The sequence below is a fragment of the Gossypium hirsutum genome, chromosome D05, assembly GCF_007990345.1.
Source record: "Gossypium hirsutum isolate 1008001.06 chromosome D05, Gossypium_hirsutum_v2.1, whole genome shotgun sequence".
NCBI classification, from domain to species: domain Eukaryota; kingdom Viridiplantae; phylum Streptophyta; class Magnoliopsida; order Malvales; family Malvaceae; genus Gossypium; species Gossypium hirsutum.
Window position 1 is genome coordinate 8,850,849 of NC_053441.1, and position 18,568 is coordinate 8,869,416.

Here is an 18,568-nt window from a genome sequence, read left to right on the forward strand (position 1 = left end):
CAAATATGAATATTTTAATTATATAAATATAAATATTTTTTAAATCTTACTTAGCGTTTGTTGTTTAATTATATATTTATGTTGTGTTTGTTTTATTAAAAACGATTTTTAAAAAATAATTTCAGAAATTTTTACTATAAAATGAAAAATATTGTACAGAGAAACATCTGAATACAAAATAAAATCACTTTTTCAAAAAAAATAATTTATTTTTTAAAAGTATTTTTTATAAAACAAACATTGTGATACTCAAATTAATATTTATTAATAAAATGTTTTTATTAATATATTATTTATATGCCTAAAATTGATAATGACGAATTCTATATTAACATATAAAAAAAAATTTGAAAATGGCTGACATATAAAATTTGTTTTGTGTATAAATCATATCAAAATAGTATGAAACTTATTATTTTTAATATTAATGTGAAATCAAATGTAGCGAGATAAATAAAATGTAATGGAAGTTTTAATTTATTGTATAAAAATTTATCAAAAAATATTATATGAAATAAATTTATTTACTTTTAAGGTCAATAAAAATTAACATTCTAAATAATAAAATAATTAATACAAACTTTAACTTTTTTGTTAATTAAAATTTTATATATTTAGCAATATTTTTTGATAAAATTAAAATTCTTACTTGTACTTAAATAATTTTTATTATTAATAAAATTAAAATTTTAGTGATCAAAAAGTCTATCACATGCTTTTCGGTTTTTTTTTTTAATTTTTAAAAAAAGAGGTATAGCGCTTTTTGTATCAAACTGACAAGTCAAAATAAACGTAGATAACTCCCACGTAAATGCTAAATGGTTTAAATATGAGGTCTTGGTATTTTTTTAAAATTTAAAATTTAATCTTTATATTTTAATTTTGAGACATGAAGTTTTTTTGTATTTTTTCATTTAAAAGTCTTGATCCCTTTGTCCAATTTTTTATTAAAGTTAATGGTGTCAAGGGTGAAATAACCTTTTAGCCCTCAAATTTATTATTCTTTTGTCAATTTAGTCCTTACCTTTTAAAAGTACAGAATCTTTTTAATTTAAAAATATTTTTTCATGTTTTAAATAAAAACATAATAATTTATATTTTAAAAATAAAAATTTATGAAAAATTAAAAACCCTTTAAATTCTCTTTTTATAAAATTTAATTTTAAAAATATAAAAAATTTTAAAATTTATTATTATTTAAATCAGACTGATTAAATCAATAACTAGCTAGGATATCGAAACCAATTTATATCACGACTTACCCACAACACTTAGATTCATTATAGGTTCTATCTCCAACTTAAATTTCTTAAACATCTCCACAAATTTTTGAAATGGTATATTCTTATTGAACTATAAAAGTGGACTGTCAAGGAACTTGGGACTCGTGAACATTGTTTTTCTACTATTAATAACTTATATATATTTAAGCAAACTTGTTGACCATGACAAAATTTTAATAGGAGTTAAAATATAATTTTACTCTTGTTTGATCTTATTGTTTCAAAATTTTTAAAGATTACACTAAATCAATACGCAAACTTACTATTGTATTAAAGAGAATATAATAAGCATAATTGCATGTTATTATTTATTATCATAAAAGATTAACTCAATTTAAGAGTGATCTAATTTGATTAACGTTTATTGAGTTTTAGTTATTAAATAAAGTATGTGTTAAATATGTGTAGATACTCTATTAACAAATTTCTAATTGATGACGACCTAATTAGAAATTAGAGTTAATGTGCAAAAATTATATATTAGGGTTATGGTCTGCAAATTACATATACTAGCTTTTCTAACATCTTATCTTTAAAAAAAAAGTCACATTCTCTGAATTACTTGTGTGCTAAATTTAGAAGTGTTCATGGGTTGGGCCGGGCTCAACTAAAAATTCAGGCCCATTTAATTGGCCAGGCCCAGCCCAAAAGATGGGCCTAAAATTTTACCCAAACCCGACCAGGATAAAAATGATAAAACCTAGGCCCAACCTGGCTTGCTCGTATTAATTTTTATATTATTTTTATATAATTTTAAATATATATAATACATCAAAAATACTAAAAACATCAAAATAAATATTTTCCAACAAATTGAAAATAAATTTTAAAAAAATATGTAGACTTAAATAACATCAAGATAAATGCAACTTAACAAGCAAATGCCTCTAAAATAATAACAAAATTAACAAATACCTTTAAAATAATAACAAAATTAACAATAAAATAAGTTTTATATAATATCCAAACAATAACAACAAAATAGTAGCAATATAATAGTAAAATGGTAGCAAAATAAGGAGAAAACAACAAGAAAATAACATTCAAAAAAAGTAGATTTTTTTTTGTCCTTTAGTGAATACGGGCCAGGCACGGGCAAAAAATGTCTTACCCAAGGCCTAGAAGTGCTCATGGGCCAGGCCGAGCCCAGAAAAAAATTTCGGCCCGCACCCGAAATATGGGCCAGAGATTTTGTCCAGGCCCGGCCCGAGAAAAATTCCTAAGCCTGAGCCCGGCCCGGTTTATTTTTTTAATAAAACACTAAAATTTTATTTTAAAAATAAAAAATTTAAAAAAGTATTTTAAAAATATTTTAAAATTAGAAAAATAAAAATATATATTTATTATATTCGGGCCGGGTCGGGCTCAGGCCAAAAAAGCGGTGCCCGAGGCCCGGCCCATTTTCTAAACGGCCCTCTTTTTTTTGCCCGAGCCCATATTTCGGGCCTATATTTTTACTCAAACCCTCTCATATTTCGGGCGAGCCACTCGGCCTATGAGCACCTCTACCGAGGCCCGACCCATTTTTCAAACGGGCCTTATTTTTTGTCCAAGCCCATTTTTTCAGGCTTATATTTTTGCTCAAACCCTTCCACGTTTTGGGCGGGCCTTCGGGCCGGGCCAGGTGGCCCAACCTGTAATGACCCAAAATTCACGGGCATCAAAAAAGTACATTATCGGGCCTCCGTCTTAACGAAATGGGTTTGTAAATAATTATTAGAAATATTTATGAGCCTAGTATGTTTAATTTGGTTTTAATTAAGTGAATTTAGCTTAATTAAGAGAAAATAGGAAGAAGGACTTGATTGAATAAGGGATAAAAGTTGAATTATAGATTAAAAGAAATTATAAAGGACCAAAATGAAAAATATGCCATTAAGTAATTGTTGAGGCGGCAATACAATGAGAATAATCTAAAGATTTTTAATGATTTAAGTTATTATTAATTAATATTAGAATATAATAGTATAAATTATTATTTAATTGATTGATATTATCTTATTAAATTAATGAAATATGTATAAATTAAAGCCAAATGTATGATAATAAAATATACATGTGTAATAAAAATAAGCATACAATTGTAATTCATGGATTTAAATTACTTATTATTTAAGTAAATATATATTTATTATTTATTATTAAGTAAAATATATTTATTAATTAAATAATTATATTATAAGATTTTTATGTGATAAATAAATTAAAACATGACAAATGTATGATGATGGTATAGTATATGTGTAAATATAAGTAATATTACACTTGTAATAAATATATTGATTATTAAATAGATATTTACTAAGTTATTATATTATTATTAAACAAATAAAGCATAAAAACAAAAGCAAATAAAACAAAGAAGGAAACCAAAACAGAATAGGCTATTCGAAAGTACCAGGGGAAAAAGAAGAAAAGAAAGAAAAAGGAAAAACTAGAGTTTGGAAGCTTTATGCTTTAATTGGTAAGTCAATTAAGTCCTTTTTACTTAAATTTGATGTTTTAGAAGATTTAGAACAAAGTTTTCTTGAAATTAAGTTGAGGTTTTGGAAGTTTTTTAGGTTTTTGAACATAGTTCATGTTGAACAAAATAATGAATTAGGGGTTTAATTGAATAAATTTTAAGTTATAATTGATTAAAGGATCAAATTGTAAACTAGGCTATAAGTTTTGTGTTGTAGGGATTAAATTGAAAGAAGTTTTAAATTAGGGTTTTATTATGAACATTAGATAGTTAAGTATAATATGGAAGGAAATTGAATAGAAATAAAGTATGAATTGAGTTAGAAAAGTAAATGAGTTAATTAGGATTAAATTGGAATTAGGGTATAAATTGGATAAAAATTCAATTATTATTAATTAGTGTAGTATTAATAATGAAAAATTATTATTATTTTCGTAGCTAACAAAGAACCCTAGGCATCGGCACACAAAGGAAAGGAGAAGGCTATCAAGGACTAAAACGAGAAATTCAATGTTTGTATTACTATAATTTAAACTACTATTTATTAAATGTTATATTTAAATTTATGTGTATGGTAAGTAAAAATTTAAGGTAAGTATCAATATTGAAATGAATGAAATTGAGATGAAGTATTATTATGTATGAATATTAATAGTATATTATTGGAAAGTGGAAAATTATATTGAACTGAATTGTACATTGAAAGTGAAATTGAAATTGAGAAAGTGATTTGAATACCCTATTAACTAATCGGGCTTATTCGGATATAATTGGCATGCCATGGGATTGGAAGAGTACGGTAATTTATGGCTTTGCCGATCAGGCACTATATGTGTTGTATTAGGCACCACGTGTGTCGTTTCAGGCACTTTATGTGTTGTATACTGCTTCTGATACGTTGATCAGGTACTAAGTACCGTTTTAGGCACAATGTGCCGTATTGGTGTGTTTGGTTGGAATCCGTGTATCCGCTAAGGCCCGAGTTTGTTAATAGGGTGAATAATCGAAATGTGAGAATTGAATAAATTTGATTGATCGTACGACTAAAAGTAAAAGAAAGAAATTGTTAGTCGAATTGTGAGATTTGAAAACATGAACCTAAGGTTCATGAATTGATCAAATTCAAGTTATTAATATATGATATTATTGATGAATTATTATATATGAAATATGAAACTGAATGTAAATTAGTTCTTATGAGTTATAAAATTTACATGTTTAATGTTATATGATTAATTTTTATAAGTCATTAAAGTTATACAGTTTGAATTATGGTAATACCACTAAGTATGATATACTCAGCGTACGGTTGTTTCCGTGCGCAAGTCAGTGAAAATCAAAGGTCCCGGTTCAGCATCCAGATTAATCCCGACTTCAGAGACAATTTGGTGATGTAATCTTTCTTTTGGTAAAAGTGGCATGTGTAACACCCCTTACCCGTATTCGATGTCAGAATAGGGTACGAGGTATTACGAGAACACATACACTTTTAACCATATCAAACCGAGTTGTAAAATTTCATCAACACTAAAACTTTCAAATTGTTATTCTTGATTCGCTAATTAGGGTTTACGTAGCCCAATATACTCACAATCTTTCATTTCCTCGTCATATGAATTTAAAAATTTCCGCTTAGTTATTGATTTCATCACGAGTACCTGAATCGATCCATATCATTACATATTCTCATGTCGTCATATTTTCCTTTTTAACTATTGTAATATATCAATTAATCAATATCTTATAAGCTAAGTGTCATATATACATTATCCATTCATCTCCCATACAACCATCGATATTAGCCACAAAGATAGTACAAATTTTTCTCTATTCGATGTTAAATCAAAACATGTTACTTCATTACCAACTAACCTTACTAAATTTACACCTTAAACTAGCCCAAATGTTTAACCATTCACCCATGACATAAATATATTTTATCTATTACTGCAGAATATAGATGTGCTACCCAAATCATAATTCGCCTCATATAGTAACCAAGTTAATTTTTATCATTTGTCAAATAAATTACAAAACAAATTATATAACAAAATATATATACTGTAACACCCCTTATCCGAGACCGTTTCCGAAGTCGAGCACGAGGCATTACTTAGCTTATCTTACCAATTCGGAGCATAAAAACTAGGTTTGAAAATTTATTTCATTATTCGCAGCAAATCTGTCCAATCGCGCAGCAGTTACTAAATTAATTATAACTTGAGCTACAGAACTCGAAATTTAATTCCGTAAATTTTCCCTGAAACTAGACTCATATATATACTCACCATAAAATTTTTAGAATTTTTGGTTCAGCAAATTAGTACAGTTTATTAGTTAAAGTCTCCCCTGTTTCACCACCTGACTGCCCTGACCTCTAGTCACTAAAAATAAGTTTTCTCACTGTAGGATTTTCATATGAAGTTCTTACTTGTTTCTACAGAAAATAGACTCATTAATAAATCTAAGCATGTAAATTTCAACTCATAACCATTTTTGTACAATTTGTAATTATTTTATAAACTCAGAACAGGGGACTCCAAAAACAGTTCTGACCCTATCTTACTAAATTCACATATCTTAAAATATAAATTTCCTTTTTCTACACCGTTATTTTTCCATGAAAATAGACTCAACAAGCTTTAATTCCATATATCATTCACCCTCTAATTCATTTTATACTATCTTGGGTGATTTTTCAAATTCACGTCACTGTGCTGCCTGAATTCTGTTTCTTTGCAAAATTTTATCCTTTCATGATTTCCATGCATAATTTATCACCTAATCTTTCATAACAACAAACACCTTCATCCTTAATCATTTTAATAACCATACATCATCAAATACTTACACATCACTCATTAGCAAAATCATCATTACAAACATACAAAATAACTAAATCCCTATACATGTCATAACTCAAACGTGTTTCGATATAAAATACCGAGCAGTTGTAGTTGATAGTGTGGACAATCTCCGACTTCTTTAGGATCCTTGAAGTAGCTTTGCAATACTATAAGAGAAAGAGAAATAAAAGAAGTAAGCATAAAGCTTAGTAAGTTTACTAGCAAATAAATAACAATATTTAACTTAAATAATTAAACTCAATGTCTATATCTCTAGTTTACTCTTTAGTTGATCTCATACTAGTTCTCTTACTTGTTTACTTAGAATACTTGTGTGCATAACTTACTCAATCCTTGCTGCATCGTTGAACATCAATTGATAGTATAATAAGTTCTTAAGTCTTACAACTTACCTGAGCTTGCCATTTATGCTTTAAACTGAACTTTCATGAACATGATTCGTTTACAAGCCCGTTGAGCTACATTGGAATAATAAGGATACTCGGGTCTCTTCTAATAATAACATGCCAAAGCCATGTCCCAGACATGGTCTTACATGGGATGTTCTCGTGATGGTGCCCATGCCATGTCCCAGACATGGTCTTATAGGGGACCTCTCATCTCGGTGCCAACGCCATGTCCCAGACATGGTCTTACATGGGACCTCTCGTCTCGGTGCCCATGCCATGTCCCAGACATGGTCTTACAGGGGACCTCTCATGATCTTAAGGATGCCAATGCCATGTCCCAGACATGGTCTTACATGGGATCTCTTTACCCAAATGTCATGACATTCGTATCCAGTACCATCCTTATGTATCAACGGGACTTTTAAATTTTAATTCTCTATCATTTCATGCTTGGATCATCATCAAATAAATTCATAAAATAAATTCATAATTGCTGGAAATTAACAGCATTAATAATAAATATTGAAATATTGCATTTATTTACCGTAAACTTACCTCGGTACCAATTATAGCCAAATTCACCAACTTAGTCTTCAACTTTATTCTTCCCTTTGTCTAACCTCGAGTTTCGTACTTCTTGATCTAAAATAGTAAATTTAACTTATTTAATAATCACATTCATCAAAACAGCCCTCGACTCTAAATTTTTCAAAATTACAATTTTGCCCCTAAACTTTTACATAATTACATTTTTGCCCCAAGGCTCGGAAATTAAACTTCATCTCTTATTCTAATGTTTTATAACATTCTGAACATTTTTCCCTTCTATGGCAACATCAAATTCCCACTCTAACATGTACTTATGAACATTAGGTATTTTTACCGATTATGTCGTTTTACTCGTTTTCACTTAAAATCGCTTAGCAAAAGTTGTTTAACATAATTTCTACCTTCATATTCTATCATAAAACATCAAAATAAACACTTTTCACCTATGGGTATTTTTCCAAATATAAACCCTAAGTTAAATTATTGCTAGAATAAGCTAAATTAAGCTACCGGGATCTCAAAAACGTAAAGAACATTAAAAACGGGACTTGGGATCACTTACTATGGAGCTTGGAAGCTTGAAAACCCTAACTATGGCTTCCCCCCTTGCTGATTTCGTTCATATGAAGAAGATGATGATTTTTGCCATCTTTTTCTCTTTTAATTCATTTTAATTACTAGATTACCAAATTGCCCCTAACTTAAAAATTTTCTATTTCACTTATCTCATGTCCATTTTTGTCTACCAAGTTACCAATGGTATAATTACCATATAAGGACCTCCAATTTAAAGTTTCATAACAATTGGACACCTCTAACATGTAGAACTCAACTTTTGCACTTTTTACAATTTAGTCCTTTTGACTAAATTGAGTGCCCAAACGTCAAAATTTTCGAACGAAATTTTCAAAAAATCATTTTGTGAAATTGTAGACCATAAAAATATAAGAAAAATAAAATTTTTCTCATCGGATTTGTGGTTCCGAAACCACTGTTCCGATAACCTCAAATTTGGGCCATTACAACTCTCCCCCCCTTTTTAGGATTTTCGTCCTCGAAAATCTTACCAGTAAAGAGATTCGGGTATTGCTTCCTCATTGTCTCTTCCGGTTCCCATGTTGCTTCCTCAATCCCGTGCTTTTGCCATAGCACTTTCACCAGATTTACCTTTTTGTTTCTAAGCTCCTTTGTTTCTCGTGCTAATACTTTAACCGGTTCTTCATTATAACTCATATCCGGTTGAATTTCTACTTCTGTTGGAGTAATAACATGTGAAGGATCTGATCGATACCGTCGTAGCATAGATACATGAAATACATTATGAATTTTGTCGAGTTCCGGTGGTAAAGCCAATCGGTAAGCAACTGGTCCAATTCTTTCTATAATCTCATATGGTCCGATAAATCTTGGGCTCAATTTACCCTTTCGACCGAACCGGAGAACTTTCTTCCAAGGAGACACTTTTAAGAATACTTTATCACCCACCTGAAATTCAATCTCCCTTCGTTTAAGATCGACGTATGACTTTTGACGATCGGAAGCTGCTTTTAAACTATCCCGAATCAGTCTTACTTTTTCTTCTGTTTCCCGAATCAAATCAACCCCGTGTATCTTCTTTTCACTGAGCTCTGTCCAATATAATGGTGTTCTACATTTTCTACCATACAAAGCTTCATACGGAGCCATTTTAATACTGGACTGATAACTGTTATTATAAGCAAATTCAATCAAAGGTAGATACCTTTCCCAATTACCTTGAAACTCTAATGCACAACATCGGAGCATATCTTCCAATACCTGAATTACACGCTCAGATTGGCCATCTGTCTGAGGATGAAATGCAGTACTGAAATACAACTGAGTACCCAAAGCTTCTTGCAATTTGTTCTAGAAACGAGACGTAAATCGGGGATCTCTGTCTGATATAATGGAGACAGGCACTCCATGTAGTCTAACAATCTCAGATATATACAATCCAGCCAATTTATCTAAAGAATAATCCATACATACTAGGATAAAGTGCGCGGACTTTGTCAATCGGTCGACAATTACCCAAATGGCATCTTTCTTACTTGGAGATAACGGTAACCCAGATACAAAATCCATAGTGATTCTTTCCCATTTCCATTCCGGTATAGTGATTGGCTGAAGCAACCCCGAAGGTACCTGATGTTCAGCCTTAACCTGCTGACATACTAAACATCTTGATACAAACTCAGAGATATCACGTTTCATACTCGGCCACCAATACATCTTTTTCAAGTCATTATACATTTTATTACCTCCCGGATGTACGGACATAATACCACTGTGTGCTTCGTGTAAAATCTTCTGTACAAGTTCTGAATTCTTCGGTACACATACTCTGCCTCTGAATAATAAACAACCATCAGTTCCAATCTGAAATTCTGAATCATTACCTGACTCACAATGCACCCGTTTAGCCTGTAATTTCTCATCATTCCTCTGAGCTTCACATATTTGTTGACGAAATGTCGATTTAGCTCTCAATTCAGCTATGATTGAACCATCATTAGACAGTGACAACCGGGTATTCATAGCTCGTAAAGCAAATAGAGATTTTCGGCTCAAAGCATCAGCTACCACGTTAGCCTTACCCGGATGGTAATCAATAACCAAATCATAATCCTTTATCAATTCAAGCCACCTGCGTTGTCTCAAATTCAAATCTTTCTGTGTCATCAAATATTTCAAGCTTTTGTGATCAGTATAAATATGACACTTTTCACCATACAAATAATGCCGCCATATTTTCAATGCAAATACAATAGCAGCTAACTCGAGATCATGTACCGGGTAGTTTATTTCATGTGGCTTAAGTTGTCTTGAAGCATAGGCTATTACTTTATCTTCTTGCATCAAGACACAACCCAAACCATTTAATGATGCATCACTATAAAAAATAAATTCCTTACCCGATTCAGGCTGTACCAACAAAGGTGCTTTCGTTAACAACTCCTTCAATCGGTCGAAACTTTGCTGGCATTTTTCTGTCCATTCAAATTTAACATCTTTCTGTAATAAACGGGTCATTGGAGAAGCTATCATAGAAAACCCTTGTACAAATCTCCGATAATAACCAGCTAAACCCAAGAAACTTCTAACTTCAGAAACATTCTTCGGTGGACTCCAATTGACAATAGCTGAAATTTTACTCGGATCTACCCTGATGCCTTCTGCGGATACAATATGTCCGAGAAAACCTACCTCTCGAAGCCAAAATTCACATTTACTGAATTTAGCATAAAGTTTCTTTTCACGCAGAATTTGAAACACTATTTTCAAATGTTCTGCATGCTCAGTTTCATCCCGAGAATAAACTAAAATGTCATCAATAAAAACTACTACAAACCTATCTAGATACGGTCTGAATATCCGGTTCATCAAATCCATGAATACTGCAGGTGCATTAGTCAACCCAAACGGCATAACCAGAAACTCATAATGCCCATACCTGGTTCTGAAAGCTGTCTTTGGCACATCTGACTCTTTTACCCGTAACTGATAATAACCCGATCGGAGATCAATCTTTGAAAATACCGTGGCACCTTTCAGTTGATCAAATAAGTCATCAATTCGAGGCAATGGGTACTTATTCTTTATAGTTACCTTATTAAGCTGCCGATAGTCAATACACAATCTCAAAGACCCGTCTTTCTTTTTCACAAACAGAACTGGAGCACCCCAAGGTGAATGACTCGGACGAACAAAACTTCTGTCAACAAGTTCTGTAACTGTGCCTTTAACTCTTTTAATTCTGTAGGAGCCATACGATACGGAGCTATGGAAATTGGGGCAGTTCCCGGAATCAGATTTATAGAAAATTCCACTTCTCTTTCTGGTGGCAACCCTGGTAACTCCTCTGGAAATACATCAGAAAATTCACATACAACTGGCACTGCCTGTATCTTTGACTCAGATACCTTAGTATCCAACACATACGCCAAATAAACATCATACCCTTTTCTAACACACCTCTGAGCTGTCATAACTGAAATCATATCGGATAATCCCTTTGTCTGATTAGATTTAACCCAAAGTAATTCTCCATTCTGGCATTTCAACACAACATATTTTTGTCTACAGTTTACTACTGCATCATGCTGAGTTAACCAATCCATGCCCAATATCACATCAAACTCATGAAAAGCCAATAACATCAAGTCAACCGGGAAACAAATACCTTTTACCATCAGTGGACAATTTTTACAAACTTTATCCACTATCACAAACTGGCCCAGGGGGTTCGAGACTTTAACCATAAATTCAGTAGGTTCAACAGACAAATTTTTAACAAATGCTAATTTTGTGCATATATATGAATGTGTAGAGCCAGGATCAATTAATGCAATAACAGTAGTATCATAGAGAGAAAATGTACCCGCAATTACATCAGGAGAGGACGCCTCTTCACGAGCTCGAATAGCGTATGATCTTGCAGGTGCTCTAACATCTGATCTAACCGCTGAATCTTTGAATGCACCCCTATTACTTGCCCCCACTCCTGGGTTTCTCTGCGGTCTACCTCTGGTAGGAGCATTACCTGATCTCGCACTCGTTATTTCTTCTCTTTTAGTTGTTTCAGGACAATCCCGAATAAAGTGATCGGATGCTCCACATCTGAAACAAACATTTTCACCTGCTCTACACTCTCCGGGGTGGCGTCTCCCACATTGAGGACATTCCGGTCTAGGAGGTCGAGTACTGCCAGTACTTGCAACTGTAGTGGTTTGAGCTCTAAAACCCTCGAATCTTCTACTTCTGCTTCGGCCAGAATATATATGTGGAAAATGTGATCCGCTAGAGAGCTCCCTAGGCCTCTTAGATGTAGACTGAAATGATTTACTCATTTGCCTCTTCTTTGTATCCTGCGCTCCAACTTCAGCTTCAGCTTTGCTCTTCTCTTTTTCTTTTAACAAGTCTTCTACTTTACAAGCTCTTTCTACCAGAACAACAAACTCTCTGATTTCCAATACACCCACTGATAGTCGGATGTCATCATTAAGCCCATCTTCAAATCTCTTGCACATGTTGGCTTCGGTGGATACAAATTCCCGAGCATACTTACTAAGTCTGACAAATTCGCGTTCATATTCAGTCACGGGCATCTTACCATGTTTTAGCTCAAGAAACTCCTTCCTTTTCTGCTCTGTAAATCTCTGGCTGATGTACTTCTTTCGAAACTCCTCCTGAAAGAAATCCCAAGTAACCCTCTCACTCGGTACGATAGACACGAGAGTCTTCCACCAATGATAAGCGGAATCTCTGAGAAGTGAGACCACACACTTCATACATTCTTCCGGTGTACAAGATAATTCTTCAAAAACCCTGATGGTATTCTCAAGCCAGAATTCTGCTTTTTCTGCATCGTCATCTTTGGTAGCCCGAAATTCTTCAGCCCCTTGCTTCCTAATCTTATCAACAGGTGGTCTCTCCCTGATAAATATACCTGCAGCTGGGGAAGCTACATGGGGAACCTGTGAATCTTGAGGGGGTGGAGGTCTTACAGCCGGATTCGTACGAACGAACTCGGCAAACCAATCAGTCATGGCTTGGAAGAAGGCTTCTCTAGCTCCTCCTCCCTGTCTATCTGATGCAGGTCTTTCACTAACATTAACATCTGATGGCACCGTCCCTTCTACGGGAATAGGCGCATTACTCTCTACTTCATCTGTACTAGCTCGTTCAGGATCCATAACTATAAAAGAAAACATTTTAAAATCGTCAGGAGTCGTCACACTATCAAAATATATAAGTATGGCATGTATAGGTAGACTCTTATTCTTACTGAGTATTTCCGAGAACCGACTAAACCTGCTCTGATACCAATAAAATGTAACACCCCTTACCCGAGACCGTTTCCGGAGTCGAGCACGAGGCATTACTTAGCTTATCTTACCAATTCGGAGCATAAAAACTAGGTTTGAAAATTTATTTCATTATTCGCAGCAAATCTGTCCAATCGCGCAGCAGTTACTAAATTAATTATAACTTGAGATACAGAACTCAAAATTTAATTCCGTAAATTTTCCCTGAAACTAGACTCATATATATACTCACCATAAAATTTTTAGAATTTTTGGTTCAGCAAATTAGTACAGTTTATTAGTTAAAGTCTCCCCTGTTTCACCACCTGACTGCCCTGACCTCTAGTCACTAAAAATAAGTTTTCTCACTGTAGGATTTTCATATGAAGTTCTTACTTGTTTCTACAGAAAATAGACTCATTAATAAATCTAAGCATGTAAATTTCAACTCATAACCATTTTTGTACAATTTGTAATTATTTTATAAACTCAGAACAGGGGACTCCAAAAACAGTTCTGACCCTATCTTACTAAAATTCACATATCTTAAAATATAAATTTCCTTTTTCTACACCGTTATTTTTCCATGAAAATAGACTCAACAAGCTTTAATTCCATATATCATTCACCCTCTAATTCATTTTATACTATCTTGGGTGATTTTTCAAATTCACGTCACTGTGCTGCCTGAATTCTGTTTCTTTGCAAAATTTTATCCTTTCATGATTTCCATGCATAATTTATCACCTAATCTTTCATAACAACAAACACCTTCATCCTTAATCATTTTAATAACCATACATCATCAAATACTTACACATCACTCATTAGCAAAATCATCATTACAAACATACAAAATAACTAAATCCCTATACATGCCATAACTCAAACGTGTTTCGATATAAAATACCGAGCAGTTGTAGTTGATAGTGTGGACGATCTCCGACTTCTTTAGGATCCTTGAAGTAGCTTTGCAATACTATAAGAGAAAGAGAAATAAAAGAAGTAAGCATAAAGCTTAGTAAGTTTACTAGCAAATAAATAACAATATTTAACTTAAATAATTAAACTCAATGTCTATATCTCTAGTTTACTCTTTAGTTGATCTCATACTAGTTCTCTTACTTGTTTACTTAGAATACTTGTGTGCATAACTTACTCAATCCTTGCTGCATCGTTGAACATCAATTGATAGTATAATAAGTTCTTAAGTCTTACAACTTACCTGAGCTTGCCATTTATGCTTTAAACTGAACTTTCATGAACATGATTCGTTTACAAGCCCGTTGAGCTACATTGGAATAATAAGGATACTCGGATCTCTTCTAATAATAACATGCCAAAGCCATGTCCCAGACATGGTCTTACATGGGATGTTCTCGTGATGGTGCCCATGCCATGTCCCAGACATGGTCTTATAGGGGACCTCTCATCTCGGTGCCAACGCCATGTCCCAGACATGGTCTTACATGGGACCTCTCGTCTCGGTGCCCATGCCATGTCCCAGACATGGTCTTACAGGGGACCTCTCATGATCTTAAGGATGCCAATGCCATGTCCCAGACATGGTCTTACATGGGATCTCTTTACCCAAATGTCATGACATTCGTATCCAGTACCATCCTTATGTATCAACGGGACTTTTAAATTTTAATTCTCTATCATTTCATGCTTGGATCATCATCAAATAAATTCATAAAATAAATTCATAATTGCTGGAAATTAACAGCATTAATAATAAATATTGAAATATTGCATTTATTTACCGTAAACTTACCTCGGTACCAATTATAGCCAAATTCACCAACTTAGTCTTCAACTTTATTCTTCCCTTTGTCTAACCTCGAGTTTCGTACTTCTTGATCTAAAATAGTAAATTTAACTTATTTAATAATCACATTCATCAAAACAGCCCTCGACTCTAAATTTTTCAAAATTATAATTTTGCCCCTAAACTTTTACATAATTACATTTTTGCCCCAAGGCTCGGAAATTAAACTTCATCTCTTATTCTTATGTTTTATAACATTCTGAACATTTTTCCCTTCTATGGCAACATCAAATTCCCACTCTAACATGTACTTATGAACATTAGGTATTTTTACCGATTATGTCGTTTTACTCGTTTTCACTTAAAATCGCTTAGCAAAAGTTGTTTAACATAATTTCTAGCTTCATATTCTATCATAAAACATCAAAATAAACACTTTTCACCTATGGGTATTTTTCCAAATATAAACCCTAGGTTAAATTATTGCTAGAATAAGCTAAATTAAGCTACCGGGATCTCAAAAACGTAAAGAACATTAAAAACGGGACTTGGGATCACTTACTATGGAGCTTGGAAGCTTGAAAACCCTAACTATGGCTTCCCCCCTTGCTGATTTCGTTCATATGAAGAAGATGATGATTTTTGCCATCTTTTTCCCTTTTAATTCATTTTAATTACTAGATTACCAAATTGCCCCTAACTTAAAAATTTTCTATTTCACTTATCTCATGTCCATTTTTGTCTACCAAGTTACCAATGGTATAATTACCATATAAGGACCTCCAATTTAAAGTTTCATAACAATTGGACACCTCTAACATGTAGAACTCAACTTTTGCACTTTTTACAATTTAGTCCTTTTGACTAAATTGAGTGCCCAAACGTCGAAATTTTCGAACGAAATTTTCAAAAAATAATTTTGTGAAATTGTAGACCATAAAAATATAAGAAAAATAAAATTTTTCTCATCGGATTTGTGGTTCCGAAACCACTGTTCCGATAACCTCAAATTTGGGCCATTACATATACATTTTAAACCTCACCAATAAACAAATTCTCATGGCATTAAATAATCATCACGCACCAAAGACAAACGTACTTGACATTTCCATCACATAAACTGGATTAATCAGTGCAACCTCAATGATGTAATCATCCTTTTAACTTCCTTAACCAAGCCAAATTACACCATCATCTCACACATAGAATGATCCACCTATCATACTTCTCAATTATGTCACTTAATAGACCAAATATACCTAACATTTATCATCATGATCAATCCACAACCAAAATACTTTCATATATCAAAATTACCACACACACACACACACACACACACACACATATATATCATGACTAAATTTCTTAAACATTTGATCAAATGCTTTTCAATACTGCAATAATTCTTTCAATACCAACACGTATTTACCATTCAATTTACCATTGGCCGATTATAATCGGGCATATAACCATTTATACACAATGCATTCATATATTTTATTGTCCTCCTCCTCCTCTCCATTCCACATCATTGATGCATGTAACACACTTAAATAGCATTATACATAATTTCACTATTCACTTATATTTAAATTCAAAGCTGTCTAGTCGAGTTACAGTCACTAAATTATTTTTATCTGGAGCTACAGAGCTCCAAATTAAGATCCGTTAATTTTTCCTGAAACTAGACTCACATATCTTCTTACCATAAAATTTTCAGAATTTTTAGTTTAGCAAAATAGTACAGTTTATTCTTTAAAGTTTTCTCTGTTTTGCTGTCTGACAGTTCCGACCACTCTTCACTAAAAATGAATTATCTAATTGTACAGAATTCTAAGCATATGAATTGTAACTCATAATTATTTTTATTCAATTTTTGATGATTTTCCAAAGTCAGAACAGGGGAACCCGAAATCATTCTGACATTTTCTCACAAATTTTATTATAACTCATAATTTACAATTCTATTGCTTACACCGTTTCTTCTATAAGAAACTAGACTCAATAACCTTTAATTTCATATTTTACTCATCTTCTAATTCGATTCCCACGATTTTTGGTGATTTTTCAAAGTTGGCACACTGTTGCTGCCCAAAACTGTTTTAGTGCAACATGTTGATTACCATTTTGACCCTAAACTTTTAACATATGACAATTTCGTCCCTAGGCTCTGAAAATGAAATTCTTGCAATTTAATCCTTGATCCAAGCCTAATAATTCTCATACATATCAATAACAGCCCATGGATTCCATGAAATTTCAGAATTTTTCCACAACTTCAATACTTTAAAACTTAATCCCTAAAACATGTTTTCATCCAAAATTCTTTAATAAAACACCTTTAAACATCCATTAACATATCAATTTCATCATCAAATAACAAAAATCATATGAACTTATCAATGGTATCTTTCTAAACTTTCAACAAAATGAGAAACTAGTAGAATACTAGGTTGGACCTAATTGAAAAAGTCTAAAAATAGAAAAATTTCAAGGAAAAAGTAAGAATTACACTTACTTGAAGCTAAATTATGGAATACCAGCTCTAAACCCTCCTCCATGGCTGTTTCCCACCGAAATTTCAAGAAGAAATGGTCTTGAAATCCTTAAAAAAAATTTTGGCCACATAAACTTTATTGTAATTCCAATTTTGTCCTTAAATACATAAAAATCTTTGATTTTTTTAACTGTATGCCGCCTCTGCCACTTAAGTTGGTCCATTTACTCATTTAGTCCTTCTTATTTAATTGTTAAGCTATTTAATCACTTTAGCAAGTTTTGCATCTTTTCAATTTAGTTCTTTTTAATTAATTGACTGCCGAAACGTTAAAATTTTTCTGACAAAACTTTAACACTACCATATTGACACTCTGTAAATATTTATAAAAATATTTATGGCTCGATTTATAACATCGAGGTCTCGATACCTCTTTTCCTCAATTTCTTAACTTAATAAATTTTTATAAAACACAGATTACTAATTCAAAAATCTCTTAAAAATCATATTTGACCCTCAATTATTAAATAATAAAATTTACAAACTTATTTTCTGAATTTGGTGGTCTCGTACCACTATTTTCAACATTTCTAAAAATCGGGCTATTACAGCATGTACTTAGGTATTATATAAATTATGTACTTAAGTCTTGTAACTTTGGTTGTAAAATGATGTCTAATATGGATTATAAGTATGAAATGAAATAATATGGCATATTTGGTAAATGTGACATGAAACTAAAATGGAAATGAACGAAATTATTAGTTCAATTAAAATATATTTATGAATGATCAAGTAGATAAATTGTTAAATTAATGTTGTAGGCATAATTAGGCATGTTTGTGTGTGGAAATGTATAGGTTGTTATATTGGTTGCAAATTGGTTGTGGTCTGAAATTGTAGGGAAGGTTAGATAA

The 18,568-nt window shown here is 32.3% G+C and overlaps 1 protein-coding gene across 1 annotated transcript; it reads right to left on the minus strand.

The window, feature by feature from the left end:
* Positions 1–7,558: 7,558 nt before the first annotated feature.
* LOC121217677 (uncharacterized) lies at positions 7,559–13,252 on the minus strand. Its single transcript, XM_041093557.1, has 2 exons — positions 8,620–13,252; positions 7,559–7,645 (listed from the first exon to the last, which is right to left on the minus strand). Exon 1 carries the CDS (start codon positions 13,120–13,122, stop codon positions 11,236–11,238), a length of 1,887 nt encoding a protein of 628 aa, XP_040949491.1. The 5' UTR covers positions 13,123–13,252; the 3' UTR covers positions 7,559–7,645; positions 8,620–11,235.
* Between the last annotated feature and the right edge of the window lie 5,316 nt (positions 13,253–18,568).

Coding starts and splice junctions, on each gene's coding strand:
- LOC121217677 (XM_041093557.1), bottom strand. CDS start 13,122: ATGACTGATTGGTTTGCCGAGTTCGTTCGTACGAATCCGGCTGTAAGA.